Source organism: Aquarana catesbeiana, linkage group LG01 (assembly GCF_042186555.1).
Source record: "Aquarana catesbeiana isolate 2022-GZ linkage group LG01, ASM4218655v1, whole genome shotgun sequence".
Lineage (NCBI taxonomy): Eukaryota > Metazoa > Chordata > Amphibia > Anura > Ranidae > Aquarana > Aquarana catesbeiana.
This window is the reverse complement of record NC_133324.1, coordinates 131,611,253-131,625,732: the sequence shown is the minus strand read 5'-3', so window position 1 is coordinate 131,625,732 and position 14,480 is coordinate 131,611,253. Positions and strand designations below refer to the sequence as shown.

General features: G+C 40.3%; 1 protein-coding gene across 1 annotated transcript in view; it reads left to right on the top strand.

Annotated features, from left to right (window-relative positions):
• The window catches only part of PDE8B (phosphodiesterase 8B), a 254,283-nt gene extending 240,005 nt beyond the window's left edge, over nucleotides 1–14,278 (top strand). Inside the window, exon 22 of the mRNA XM_073623914.1 lies at nucleotides 361–14,278. Within this exon, the coding sequence (XP_073480015.1) occupies nucleotides 361–476 (116 nt within the window). The 3' untranslated portion in view covers nucleotides 477–14,278. The remainder of the gene's footprint in view (nucleotides 1–360) is intronic.
• Nucleotides 14,279–14,480: the final 202 nt, after the last annotated feature.

The window sequence follows — 14,480 nt, the reverse complement described above, 5'->3', positions numbered from 1 at the left end:
GGTTGATTTACTAAAGGTTTTATAGGCTGTTCACTCTGCAAGGGAATTTTCCCTTGGCTTAGTGAATGAGGTAAAACTCTGCCAACTTTTATCATCCAATCATGTGCAAACAAAAATACTTTTTTTTTTTTTTTTTAATTTTCCTTCTTTGTCACTGGGTATTTTTTGCAAAGTGACTTTTCACCACTAAGCTAAAGGAAAAAACAAACCCTTACAAAGTAAACAGCCTATTTGCCTTTAGTAAATTAACTCTGTCACTAGAATGATTCATTGCCACAAACGTCATGGATATCCAGTGTGTTAATGAGTGATATGGATTCCTGTACGTTTTACTAATCTCAATGTCTGCTTCATTTTCAGCTTTTGCACACCTGCCAAACCTCATACAACACTTAACTGAGAACTACAAGTATTGGAAGTCATTAGATGAGTTAAAGTGTAAAAGTCTCAGGTACCCATCTGACTGCAACAAATAAAGGAGGCTCCGTAGCCTCTTGACCTATCTGCACTGTGAACCATTTCCTTGTGGAGTGTTACAGAATAAGGGAAAACTGTATTTCGAACTCTGGATGGAACAATTGTACAGTGAAGACTTGTTCTAAGCCACCTGTTGATGCCCACATGGAGGCTCGGACTTTTACTCAAAGAGAATATTCTACTGGTGGATGCTCTTATTTCTAAGTTTTTACAACATTTTACACTGGCTACTGATATCCACAAGCAGAAATCTAAAGACAATTTTGCAGTTTTAGTATTAGTTGGGACTGTAGAACTGTATCACCTTTTTTTTTTTTTTTTAAGCTTGACTTATCACAGTACTTTCGTTTCGGCAAGACTCTTACTTTACGTAATTTCTTCTGAAATTGTTAATGCCAGCTACTGTACACACTTTTTGGTACATATATCTATATGGTACGTTTTGTAGAGAAAGGAACAATGAATGGGGTAGCCTTCCTAATTTCCCACTGATCTGTTTTATGCATACAGGGCTACAATTATGGGTGTAAAACCAGTGACTCAGGAATATAGGTGTTATTTGCAATAGCGTGACACGTTTCTTGATCCTGTTCCAACTTCAGCCTTGTGTTTTTATTCAGGCGGCCTCAAAATGCTGTTTATGAGGTGCTACTGAAGCAACCAGTCATGAAATATTAAATCTAACACCCTCTACACAAATTAGTATGAGATAGGTAGAACATGTTAATCTGGGTGTCAAGGCCAAGGCCATCCCTACCATAGGGCAAGAGTCTTGAATTTGTTGGTCCAGTTCTGGGACTATAGTAGAGTTTTCCCTTTGCTCAAACGCCTTATTACATATTTTCCTAACAGGAAGGGAGCCATGATTAGGAAGACGCGGTGCCTTTTGTATTGCATGTAGCTAGGTTCATAGGACCTAAGTTGTTTCTTTAAGTGCAGAATGAGAGAAAAAATTGCAGAAAATGAAAAACATCACTGATGGCGTAGGGAAACGCTGCATCTATATACTACTACAGCAGAAGATTCACATGTCATTGTGCCAGTGAAGTAGGGAAAAGTCGCATACATATACTTTTATGATGTACCGATTAGATTGTCTGCTTGGACACCGCCAGCCTTTTCTTTTATATCCCAAATTGTGTGCTTATAGGGCTCTTCTATCCTATTAAAAAAAAAAAAAAATCACTGCACTTAGGTGAGACACTAAAGAAACAGAAAGTTGCTAGCATACTACTTGTGTTGCCAAATCAAAAATATATTAACAGTGTAGTGCAGTGCTAATATTATAAGTATGAGTAAAACAAATCAAATGACGAGTTTGAAACAGCGCAATAATTTACACATATGTGAAAAAAGACATTTTCAAAACATGTCATATTAACCCATACATAGACCAATCTTGACCTAATTAATCATATAGTGCCCATACAAAGTCCTCACAAAGAGTGTTGCTGTAATCTTCCAGATAAAATCTTACATAGATATAATCATCTAAACATATAGCCTGTCCTCTGACAACATCATCTGTGACGAAATGTGTAAGGAAAGACATTGTCACGCATGCTAGCTGACATGTGGCTGGAACTGAACTGTTTGCCCATGGGATGTGCATTACAGCAATGCATGTTCAGATGATTTTATTTTATGTAAGTGTGCAGTTTATATGGGATTACGCTATGGGGTTCTCCTGTGACTTCTTTCTCTATTTTTAATAAGAAGCAATTGGGAAGCTATCTCTGATGACTGTTCCTGGGGGGGTGATATTCTACTTGGATACATTAACCCTATATCCGCTGATTGACCATATAACTCTATATGTGCTGATTGTCAGTATGTTCTGCTAAATCATAGTTGGAAGGTAACAGCAACATTCTTTTTGTGAGGACTTTGTATGGACACTTTATGGTGATATGATTAATCAGGCCAAGATTGGACTATGTATGGGTTATCACATATTTTGAAAATGTATTTTTTCCCATTTGTGTAAATTATTGTGTTGATTTTGTTTCAAACTCGTTATTGGATTTGTTTTACTCATAATAGTAGCACTGCACTGCCATCTATCCTATAGTTTTCTGCCTTGGCTCTGAGGGCCTGTGTTAGCTACCATCCTGTCAATCTCTTCCACCTATTATCCACCACCATCTCTACATACAGCTTCAAAGAGCTCAAAACTCCTATATCAGCCCATGATCTCATCAAATATCAAATTCCACTAGACATTCCAGTTTTTCAGCTTACTCATGTCCATTCACAAAAAGCCCTGATATGGAAGTCTGAGAACCTTGAGTGAGAATCCTGAAAATAAATTACCGAGATCAAAGTAAACCTGTCTTAATGAATTAAGGGGGCTACCATTGCTGACTGCTATCTAAAAGTGCTTGTTAACTGCCTGTTAAGCTGACCCACTAGATTCAGTACATTGAATTACTTTTCTACAGCAAGTATACAGATCAAGAAAGTCAGAAGTCTTGATGTGCATACTTATTCTAGGTCTAGCATAGCCACTATTTTTAGAAGCATAGCTCAACAATGGAAGCCTCCTAGTTTTTCTTAATACAGGTTTCCTTTAGGAGGAACCTGATGGGGCCCAGGGAAGTAATAAAAGCCCTGGTAAGCAAGTAGGAGCGGGGGTGTGGTCTAATAAAATCCAATTATTTATTGGCAGAAATGAACAATAATCCTGCCCTGGGCCCCCCTGTTTAGCTGATGAGGCCTGGGCCCAGTACAACAGGACCAGTTGCACTGCCTTATCGGTGGCCCTGTGCTTCCTGTATACATTCAGTCAGGGAACGTGCTCATGATATGCCACACATGTGAAGTTTTACTTTAGAAATCCAATTGCCCATCTCAGGTAATTTTTCTGAATAAAAAAAAAAAATGTTTGAGCTAAAAATCCCATGAACATTTATAAAAACAAAAATCTATTTCACTCATTCAAGTGATGATGTATAGAAAACTGCAAGAACCAATCAGAGATCAGCTTTCAGAACAATAAGAAAATTCTAAACTGTCATCATTGATTGGTTGTGATAGATTGTGGCATGCTTGTTCTTTGCATTTTATTGATTAAATTGGATTCTTGGTTGTATAGAGCAGGGGTCTCCAAACTTTTTAAACAAAGGGCCAGTTTACTGCCCTTCAGACTTTATGGGTGGGGGGGGGAGCCTTATTGTGGCATGTGGGGGTAGAAAATGTCCCAGACCCAGCATCAGCATGGCTTCGGGCTTGGTGGTCAGTAGGAGGAGTAGTGCCCTATCATTGGTATTAGTGGAAGAAACAGTGCCTCATTGTTAGTGTCAGTGGAACGAAAAATGCCCCATCAATAATATTAGTGGGAGTAATAATGCCCCATCATTTTTTCAGTGGCAAGATTTATGCCACACTGTTGGTGTCGGTGGGAGGAATAGTGCCCCAAGGGCCGGATAAAGGCTAGCAAAGGGCCGCATCTGGCCCTCCGGCCACAGTTTGGAAATCACTGGTATAGAGCAAGAATAAATAGAGGCACTGCAGTAAAAACATTTTATTTAAGTTGGTGTTCTTTTTTTTCCTGTGACAGGGCTCACAGCAAGATAAAATTCAGACATATGTCATTCATGATGGTGATATCATAGAAGTAATCTTGCGGGGGGCTGAAATGCTGCTGTTACTGTAGATACAGCAGATGAAACATATACTGTATGCCTCATGTAGGACCATATTTTTCTATGTTTGAAAGATACTCAATCCGCGTTCAGTGTTACAAGGGCTATTCCAGGTTATTTCCACATATGATAAAACCTTATCATGCAAAATGTAAAAAAAAAAAAAATAGAGCTTATTAATATTTATTAGACATTTATGTGGCAAATACATAGGAGAACTGCAGCCTTATTTAATAGGAAAGTATAGCAACCAATCAGACCTTACTTTACAAAAGTCACCTCAGTCATAAAACAAAAATGAAAGCTGATTGGTTGCCCTTGCTTTGGATTTTTCACTCTAATGTAAAAATACCAACACAGTCCATACCTATTCGCTTAGGAAATACAAAAGCCAAATTTACACAAATGTTTCTGACTCGAGTAGCCAATTGGACTCGTAGGTCACAAGCCAGGGCCGGGCAGTGAGACCAAACCTATTCTCAGTGAGTGAAGACACTGGAACTTATATGTGGCCTTTGATTCCAGAAATGGATGTCAGGGGTGTAAAATTTTAATCCTAGACAAATTTTGTTAATATATTTTAATATATTTTAAACTGTGGTTTAATTCCTTAGCGCCGAGCGTACGCACATATGCGGCCTCGGCTTTCAGGGGTTATACCGGGATGATGCACGCAGCTTCAATACTTTGATCCCTTCATAAAGAGTACTTGTCACAAGGGATGTTTACATTTCTTGTGGCAGCAATAAAAGTGATCAAAAATATCATTTTTTTCCAGAGACAATGTAAAAAAAAAAATGAAAAAAAATATTTTTTATAGCGCCCCCGCGAGCTCATGCAGCAAAGAGAACGCATACGTAAATCACGCCCGCATATGTATATGGTGTTCAAATCACACATGTGAGGTATCGCCGCGGTCGTCAGAGTGAGAGCAATAATTCTAGCACCAGACCTCCTCTATAACTCTAACCCGATAACAGTAATTTTCTTTTTAAAGCGTTGCGCATGGAGATTTTTAGGTACCATTCCACGAGTGTGCGCAATTTCAAAGCGTGACATGTTAGGTATCTATTTACTCAGCGTAACATCATGTTTCACATTATACAAAAAAATGGGCTAACTTTACTGTTTCATTTTTTTTTTTTAATCCATGAATGTGTCTTTTTTTCCCAAAAAATTGCATTTGAAAGACCGCTGTGCGAATACCGTGTGACATAAAATATGGCAATGATCGCCATTTTATTCTCTAGGATCTCTGCTAAATAAATAAATATATTATATATATATATATATATATATATATATATATATATATATATAAATGTTTGGGGGTTCTAAAGCCGCGTACACATGAGCGGAATGTCCGACAGAAAAAGTCTGACGGAAGCTTTTCATAGTCTATTCCGATTGTGTATGTGCCTCATCTGACTTTTTTTTTCTAAAACTCTGATGGACCTAGAAATAGAACATGTTCTAAATATTTCCGACGGAACCAATTCCTATCGGGAAAACCGCTCGTCTGTATGCTGTTCCAACGGACCAAATACGACGCATGCTGTGAAGCAAGTATGAGACGGAACCTATTGGCTACTGGCTATTGAACTTCCTTTTTCTAGTCCTGTCGTACGTGCTGTATGTCACCGTGTTCTGGACGGTCGGACTTTGGGTTGGCCGTGTGTAGGCAAGACCGCTTGAATGGAATTCCTTCAGAGTTCCGTTGGAGAAACCTCCGAAGTTTATTCCGACGGCAAAAACGGTCATGTGTACGCGGCATTAGTAATTTTCTAGCAAAAAATACGGATTTTAACTTGCAAGCAACAAATGTCAGAAATAGACTTAGGTATGAAAGAGATATCTTACCAGCAGTCATGATTTATATCAGTTGGCACCAGATCCTTCAAAAACCCTTTATTGGTGTATAATTACACCAATGTATTTGATCCCATTCAGGTTTATTAAACATTCCATTAGGGAGGAACTAAAAGCTCTTGGTATTTATGGGGCACTCTCTTTTTTTTCTTTTTGGTAACTGGGGCTGATGTCCCATATTACTTATATAGTTTATGGCAGGGATATGTAATTAGCAGACCTCCAGCTGTTGCAAAACTACAAGTCCTATCATGCCTCTGCCTCTGGGTGTCATGCTTGTGGCTGTCAGAGTCTTGCTATGCCTCATGGGACTTGTAGTTCTACAACAGCTGGAGGTCCTCTAATTGCATATCACTGGTTTATGGGATGACGTCACATCATAATAGCTTGTTATCTGCAAGAAACCCTGTTGTGACTCTACAATGTATAGGAAACAGGTACACTTTAAACGTTATCATCCACGATGTGTGCCGAAAGGGACGCTTCAGTCTATTTAACTTTTTTAGCTGCCTATGAATGGCTGAGCAATGCTCAGACCGACTCGGTTTTGTTGCGGGAGAATTTCCCATCCTACTGCCGGGAACACAGCACTGCACACTGTAAATAGCCAAATCTACATACATTTATATAACACGCCCAGCAGGCGCACCTGTTAGTGTAGCAAATCGTTTCTTTGGGCCAGCATGACCCAAATGAACTAGATAAAGGGACACTAAACATGCAGTTAGGCTTTAAAACCTCATTGAAAGTTGTGGTTGGGGAATGGTAAAAATAGCCTGTTGAGCTTTGTGGCCACAACAAAAATGACACCCCCGTTGCGTTAGGTGGGAGATGCAGCTGCCAAATGCGACTCATTTAAGTGATTGGGGGCATGCAACAATCACATGTAATGCAGGTGGTTGTGATATGGGCTTTTCAGGGTTAAAACAGGCAGTAATGAGGCCACATATTGTCTTCCAGCCACTTGGCAACTACTCTTTGATAGGTGATCCGCGGTGGATTGCTTTTCAGAAGGCAGTTGACAGGTGACTGGGAGGCAATTTTGACCCTTAAATGCCTGCACTACCATACAGCAACCATGTGCATTGCACATAGTTGTGGCGTGGCCCCATTTTCCTGAATTTGCAACTTAAAGGAGGGCGATTGGGGGATAGTACAACCGCAGCTCAACTGCCTATTTTTACCACCAACCAGACCGCAAATGTAAACTAGGCCTTAAAGGAGAAGTACAGCTGTACTTCTGTGGATCACAGGTGTGCAGTTCATTCTGCACTCCCGTGACCCAATTTTCAGCAGACAGTGGGCTGAGGCCAGCTGTTGGCTGATGTCACAGAGCCAGTGAACCACTGAGAGGCTGAGCTGGTCACTTCCACCTCTCCCCTCCACAGCCCAGCACTCCAGTGAGCGAGGAGGAGCAGAGCAGAGAGCCGGTGACTGACAGCCACCAGCTCTCTGTTTAGGGAGCTTTGGGAACCGAGCGATAAGCAGTGTTTGATCGCTCAGCTCTGTCTTAGAGCCAGCGGGTCACAGATGCTACATCCATCCAGGTAAATGTAATTAAAACAAAAAAAACCAGCAACCCATACATCTCTTTTGAGGTTTTATTTTGTATAATTTATTTAAACCTATTTTTACTTTGGAAAGGATTTTTAATTCTTTTCAGCCAGTCTTGTGATTCACACTTCTGCACACCGCAGTGTCAGGCAGGTGACGCTACTTTTTTTCTTGTTCACGCTTGCAGCTTCTAAGGTCACCACTACCCCTGTGGCCTGCTCACTGGACAACGAATCAGCCAATAAGCAAGCACAGAGCCCAGGAAGCCGTAAAGTGGAACGGTCAAATAAAGGGAACTTTCGATTTTCATGCAATATGGCAGAGTCATGTCCAATACAAATACAGGACTGGCTGACCAGAATTACAAAAGCAGTTTACATACATGTATTTCAATTGTGTATGTTCAACTGTTTGTCTGTAGTTCTGCTTATAACTGAATCGAATCGAATCTGTGCCTGTTATGTTTTAAAGTGGAACTTCACTCTCTCAATCAACATGGACTATTTGTAATCCTAATGCTGCTAGCATTAGTAGGTAGATAGGAAAGTATATTATATTTACTTTCTTTAAACTGTTTTTTTTTTTTTACATTTCTTCAGTTACTTTCTTGTTTCCATGCCTAGGCAAATGTTGTCATACATCCCAAGAGTCTTCAGGAGGGGAGCTAAGCACATCCTCTCCTGCTTGCATGCCTGAGCTAAGGGCAGATGGACTTAAATGCTACATGAGTCATCTGCCCTTACTCAGGATGGCCACTGCCAGAAATGCTAGGGGGTGTTTTTCAAAGTAATTTCTCACCAAAATAAATCATGGAGACATGAATGGATGGGTGAGTTTGCTTTGAATATTAACCACTTCCAGCCCAAGGACATCATATGCTCTGCTCCTCCTCGCTCACTTTGAGTGAGGATATCTGAATGATGCCTGCAGCTACAGGCATCATTCAGATATCTTTTACAGCCAGCAATGTTGTGCACCATAAGATCAATCATAGCGGCAGTTCAGCCGCTTGATCATTCTTACAGGCGGCGGGACGGTACATCCCCCCCTCCCGCCACGCTCCGGTGCTTCTCCCGGCTCGCCCTTACAATCCACAAGCCGGAGAAGGAATCCTCCGCCGCCAGATTTTAATCATAGAGATTTCTGGTGACCAGATGGTCCCCAGTCATCTCTCTGACCTTCGGAGGCCCGGGCGTGATGTTATAACATCACGTACGGCCAGCCGAGGTAAAAAATGTAGAGGACTCAGCTGGAAAGAAAGATTTCTTTCAGATCTCAGCCTTTCCAGCCTGGAGGAGAGATGTGGGGTCATATTGACCCCATATCTCTCCATAAAGAGGACCTGTCACACACCATTCCTATTACAAGGGATGTTTACATTCCTTGTAATAGGAATAAGAGTAATAAAAAAAATTTAAAGAGAAAGTGTAAAAATAAAAAAATGAAAGTAAAATAAACAATAAAAAAACGAAAATTTTTTTAAAGCACCCCCCGTCCCTGTGTGCTCACGCACAGAAGTGAACGCATACGTAAGTCACATATGCGCTCGCATATGCAAACGGCATTCAAATCATACACGTGAGGTATCACCGCGTGCGTTAGAGCGAGAGAAACAATTCTAGCACTAGACCTTCTCTGTAACTCTAAGTTGGTAACCTGTAAAAAAATTGTAAAGCGTCGCCTATGGAGATTTTTAAGTACCAAAGTTTGGCGCCCTTCCATAAGTGTGCGCAATGTTAAAACGTGACATGTTAGGTATCTATTTACTTGGTGTAACATCATCTTTCACATTGTACAAAAAAATTGGGCTAACTTTACTGTTTTGTTATTTTTTGTATTCATTTTTTTTTCCCCCCCAATTTTTTTTTTTTTTTTTTTTTAAATTGTTGCGCAAATACCATTTTACATAAAAAGTTGCAATGACTGCCATTTTGTTCCCTAGGGTGTCTGCTAAAAAAAACATATATAATGTTTGGGGTTTTTCAGTAATTTTCTGGCAAAAAATACTAATTTAAACTTTTAAACAAAAAGTTCCAGAAAAGGCCCAGTATGGAAGTGGTCCCATTTGCTACAGACAGTAGAAGGTAACTGTAACATCTAGGCGGGTCCTAAACATGAACGATCAGTCTATGGAGCAGGACAGGGGAGCCATGCAAAAGAAGCCTCCAGTACTAGCTTAGGCCTGGTTCACATCTGTGCATTTTAGTGCATTTTCAGTTTTGCAGAAACACAGTGCAGTCCAGTTAACATGGTTTCCTATGGGTCACGTTCACATCTGTGCATTTTATGGAAAGATCCAGGGACTTCTTTCCGTTTTTTGGTTCCATAGACTTCAATGGATCAAAAATGTGTATTGAAAAAGTCAAAATGCACCTGGTATATGCAAACTGCAACCTGCATAGGTGTAAACCAGGCCTTATCAAGAGAAAAACAGTAGTGCTAGTTCAAGGGAAGGGAACTTCTAACTTGTTCATTTACATTTATTCTGGTTAACTTCAACCAACATAAAAAAAAAATATTGCAATTTGCATCCAGTACCCTGGGGTTGGGACAGAGTTTACGCCAATTAAAGGTGCACACAGACACTTTTGTTAGCATAACACAACCATGGTTCACTTTATACAGAAGAGGTATGTGCTGATTGATGGATTCATGTAGCCTTAACATTCTTTGCATAGTCATGGTTGACTGGTACTTGTAAAGGGAGGACACTGAGAAAACTTAAAGTGGAGCCAATTTCTATTTTAGATTTGGGAAGAGTTAGGACAGAACTCTGTGAGGTTCTCATTACTGCAGCCCATCATAGAAATTTCCCTGGACTTGCTGTGCCCAGGGACACAACAGGATACAAGTGGAAGTCTATTCAAATAAGAGTAAAAATCCCATCTTTGACAGTTATTACCAAGCAGGTGTCCCCATTGAAAGATATCTTCCACTTCCTATTCCAGTGACAAATTTAACTTTTTACATTTGCCCTTTTTTTTTGGTGGCCATACACAGGATGATTGAAGGCATCATTTACACTTGCGCCTTTCTGCATTCGAATCGCTCTTCAGAGAGCATTTGCTAGGCAGCGAGGGGACATTGTATTGCCCCATCACTGCCCGTTCTAAGTCCATAAATGCCAGACTAGTGGTTGAAGCGTGGCCCCATTCATTTGAATAGTTTGCGCTTGGTGGGTGGTAGCGCCTGTCGAACGCAACAGGGGGTATAATTCCTGCCAACAGAAAGCATCATGACCCCGGCATGTGTACACCAGTGGCTACTGCCTTTCCAGCTAAAGGGGTGTGATAGAGGGGCAGTTTTATTCTGCTAGTGTAAACAAGGCCCTAAAGATCACTGTATTGTCAATATATTTAATATCCGATTGGAATAGCAACCAGAAAATCAAAAGGATTGGTCCATGTGCCATACACTTATAACCAAAGGCAAAAAATGTTTTATTTTTTTTATTTTGGATAGAATGGAGAGGGATTAGACCCCCTGTCAGGTTATTATTGCTGGCTGTGCCCCCATTAAGGAGATTCACCCTCTCTGTTTGTCATATTTACCATTATCATTGAGGCCGGGTTCACACCTATGCGAATTGGATGTGGTGTAATTCACAAAATATTTGAAAATCTGTTCTTTTCAATGGGTCTGGTTCACATATGTGCGCTGTATCCGCACTCCGCATTGCACAAAATACGTGTGCATTTTCTAGGCAGAATTGCAGGCACATAATCTTCAATGTGAACGCATCTGATTCACAGATGGGTACCGTTCTGAACACAAATTCTCTCCCCTTCCTCACTACACCTCCCCCCTTTTTTATCTTCACAGGGTAACCGGAGCTGCAATTCGCACCACACATGTGTGAACCCAGCCTGAAAGTGAAAGTATAAGAAAATCCCAAAATTGGAGTTGTTCCCAGAAAATTCTAAAGGGTACATTTTCCAATGGGGGACACTAGTTCTTAATTTGCATGGATTTCCTCTCACTTCCTGTTTTGGTTATGAGGCAGGAAACTGAAGGGAAATCTCCCCAATGGGACATAGATAGCAAACAAAAAAAAAGATCTGCCCTATCCAAAATGAAAAAAAAAGTTTTGCCTATAGTTTTACTTTAGAGATCAGTTTGAAATATCTACTTCCCTATACAGACCAGATCAGAGTAATTCTGATGATATTGATTGATTGTGAGCAAAACCAATCAATGACACTTTATGTATCTTCTCAATATATTATAGACCTGATCATTCTATCTGGTTCTGCAGAGAATCATTTCATCAGACTGGTATGTGTATGGCCACCATTTTTCTTCCAGTGACAAAGCGCAAAGCTACATCTCCACCGAAGGAATATGGATTGCAATAAAAACCAACAGAGGTTTAAACTCATCCCTACACTTTTCTAAAGCTAAAGTTTTGGCTAGAGCTCTACTTTAATGTTAGAGAAAGACTCTATCACTGTTCAGAAATACAATGGAGACTAAACAGTTACAATCTAGATATTGTTTTATTTGTAGAATATATAAATGTATTCTAGGACAGATATATTTATACAGCATAGAATGATATATTATTAGAATGAATACAATTTACTCTGCAGCACAAAGTCCTATTTTTGTATGTTGTACAGTTTATGGTCAAAATATGAAATTATCAATGCAGATTTCACTATAAATGTACAGAACCCACAAATGGTATAACACTGATACAATAGCTCAGAAATGGGAGATGAAGTCCACCGTAGACGGCCGCCTGTCTTGGCTTTGGTCCCTTGTGGAAAATCTCATGGCTGAGGTTCCATTCTGTGCAATGTGACATAGTAGAAGAATATGCTGGGAATAAAGATAGTCCTATAGCACATAGGTAGAGCTGGAACCTCTGCAGTAAGGACCTCATAGCTTGAGTCACCAAGACATATACGAAGGCAATGCAGCATATGATTTGGCTTATCTGACTACTTGAAGCTTAACTCTAGGCAGATATGAAGGCACACATCAATATACTGTAGATCTTTAACTGACTATGCATCTTGCATTTGTTTTTTGTTTTATTCAAAGCAGCACAAAGAGCCTATCAGCTGTGTTGCAGTGCTTATGTGCTAAGAAGGGACATGCTGATAGGAGGAGAGAGCAGAGTAACAGACAGACAGCTGAGCTCATCAATGTGATGCTGCTCTTTTCACTGTCCTGTCACATAATGGTAAAGAGACAAGAAGTGTTTCTTAAAGCTGAACTGCAGGAATTCAGCCACTTTGTATAGTGTTCTAGATTACTAGGGGGCTAGTCCATCAAGGTGCCTGCCCCCTTGTGGACTTATCTCCTTTAATTTAATTTGTTTTATTTTTACTGAGCGCCCTCAGCATAGCTAATTCGATAGTTCTGGTGCTCCGATCCCAGCGACTGCAGCTGCAGCGTCACATGCAGCCACTGTACCTGCCCCTCCTCTCCTCCTACCCAATCACAGAGCACTTTGTATTATGTCATTATTATTATTATGTCAACTCATTTACAAAATACAAAGGCTTCTATGAATGTACAGTAAAGGGTAGGGGTGGGCACAGCAGTTACTGTATGAGAGAGCAGCGTCTCTCCTGTCAGAGATCCGGAAGTGTAGCAATAGCTGTGCTCCAAGAGCTCCATAAAAGTTTTAGCTGTAAATTAAAGTGATAAGTCCCCCAGGTGGCATGCACCTCGTTGGACATAAAGTGGAACTAAACCCTCCTCTCCTTACAGCTAACATCTTAGCTTCTGTTTGAACTGCACTTGCCATGGTGCAGTATATGATCAGTCATTTGATAGCTTGACTCTTTAGTTAAGAGTGTAAGCAGTTGTGACAGTTATCATTCATGCCATGCCTTGAAAGTAACTTTTGAGAAACAGCTAAATCAATGGGTTTAGTTCCACCAGCTCACAGCACGGCAGCACATGGTACAAAGTGGTTAAATCCCTGGAGTTCAGCTTAAAAACAGCAAAGAGAAAAAAACAGATCTTCTGCCCTGCTCAATAGGGCTGTGCTATATAGCAGAGCTGGGTAAATATCAGGACTGGATGGACAGAAATATAAATTCTTTGGCAGGTAAAACCGACCCCTTTTGTGTAGTGTATCTGTGTGCAGCTGTTTGCCTGGAGTTTATCTTGCAAAGATAAGCACACTTTTTCAGAAAGTGCACTTATCCTTTCTGTCCACCCCGATTCAAATGTATACACAACAGTATCTTGTGGCCGGCTGCACTGTTTACATCCTGCAGTAAAATTTCTTTGTGCTGGCTGTGCCTGTAAATTTGATCCCCATTGATTTCAGCGGGACCTTCTCCCCAGGATGGAAACGTTTGGTGGGCTAAGTGGGGATATTTGAGAAAGTGGGGGTACAGAAAAGTGTGGCTGTGATCCATGGCATAAGGTCAGGGTCAGTTCTTCAGATTCCTTGTGCAAGTTACAAAAGGAGAGCTAAAAACTTGATTGGTAGGATGAGTGATGGCCTTACCTTTTCTTTTTGCTGCAATTACTGTCAAATAATTAGAAATCAAATGCCAATGTTTGAATTGTAAAAAAAAAAAAGCTCCATCTTTTCAATGTGTATCACTATGATTGTAGAAACAGTAACACTCCAATGAAGTACTTTCAAGCCAAACTATAATGGCAGTTATCACTTAAAAGATGGAAAAGGTCCTTACTCCTTTCTCCGTGAAGGTTTTGATATACTGCTTAGAATACCTCTAGATAAAACATGAACTTTAATAAATTTGCTGTGTAAAAACTAACATCTGTGTCTGTTTTCTTGAGTTTAAAGCGGTTGTAAAGCTTTAATGTTCTTTTTTTTTTTTTAAATATACCTACCAGCTCTGTACTCTGCACTCCACTTCTTTTCGGAGTGCCACTGTAGGAACATGATTCCTAGGGTGGTGCACCTGCAGGCTCGATCCTGAGCAGGGCTGTTTACATCCATTG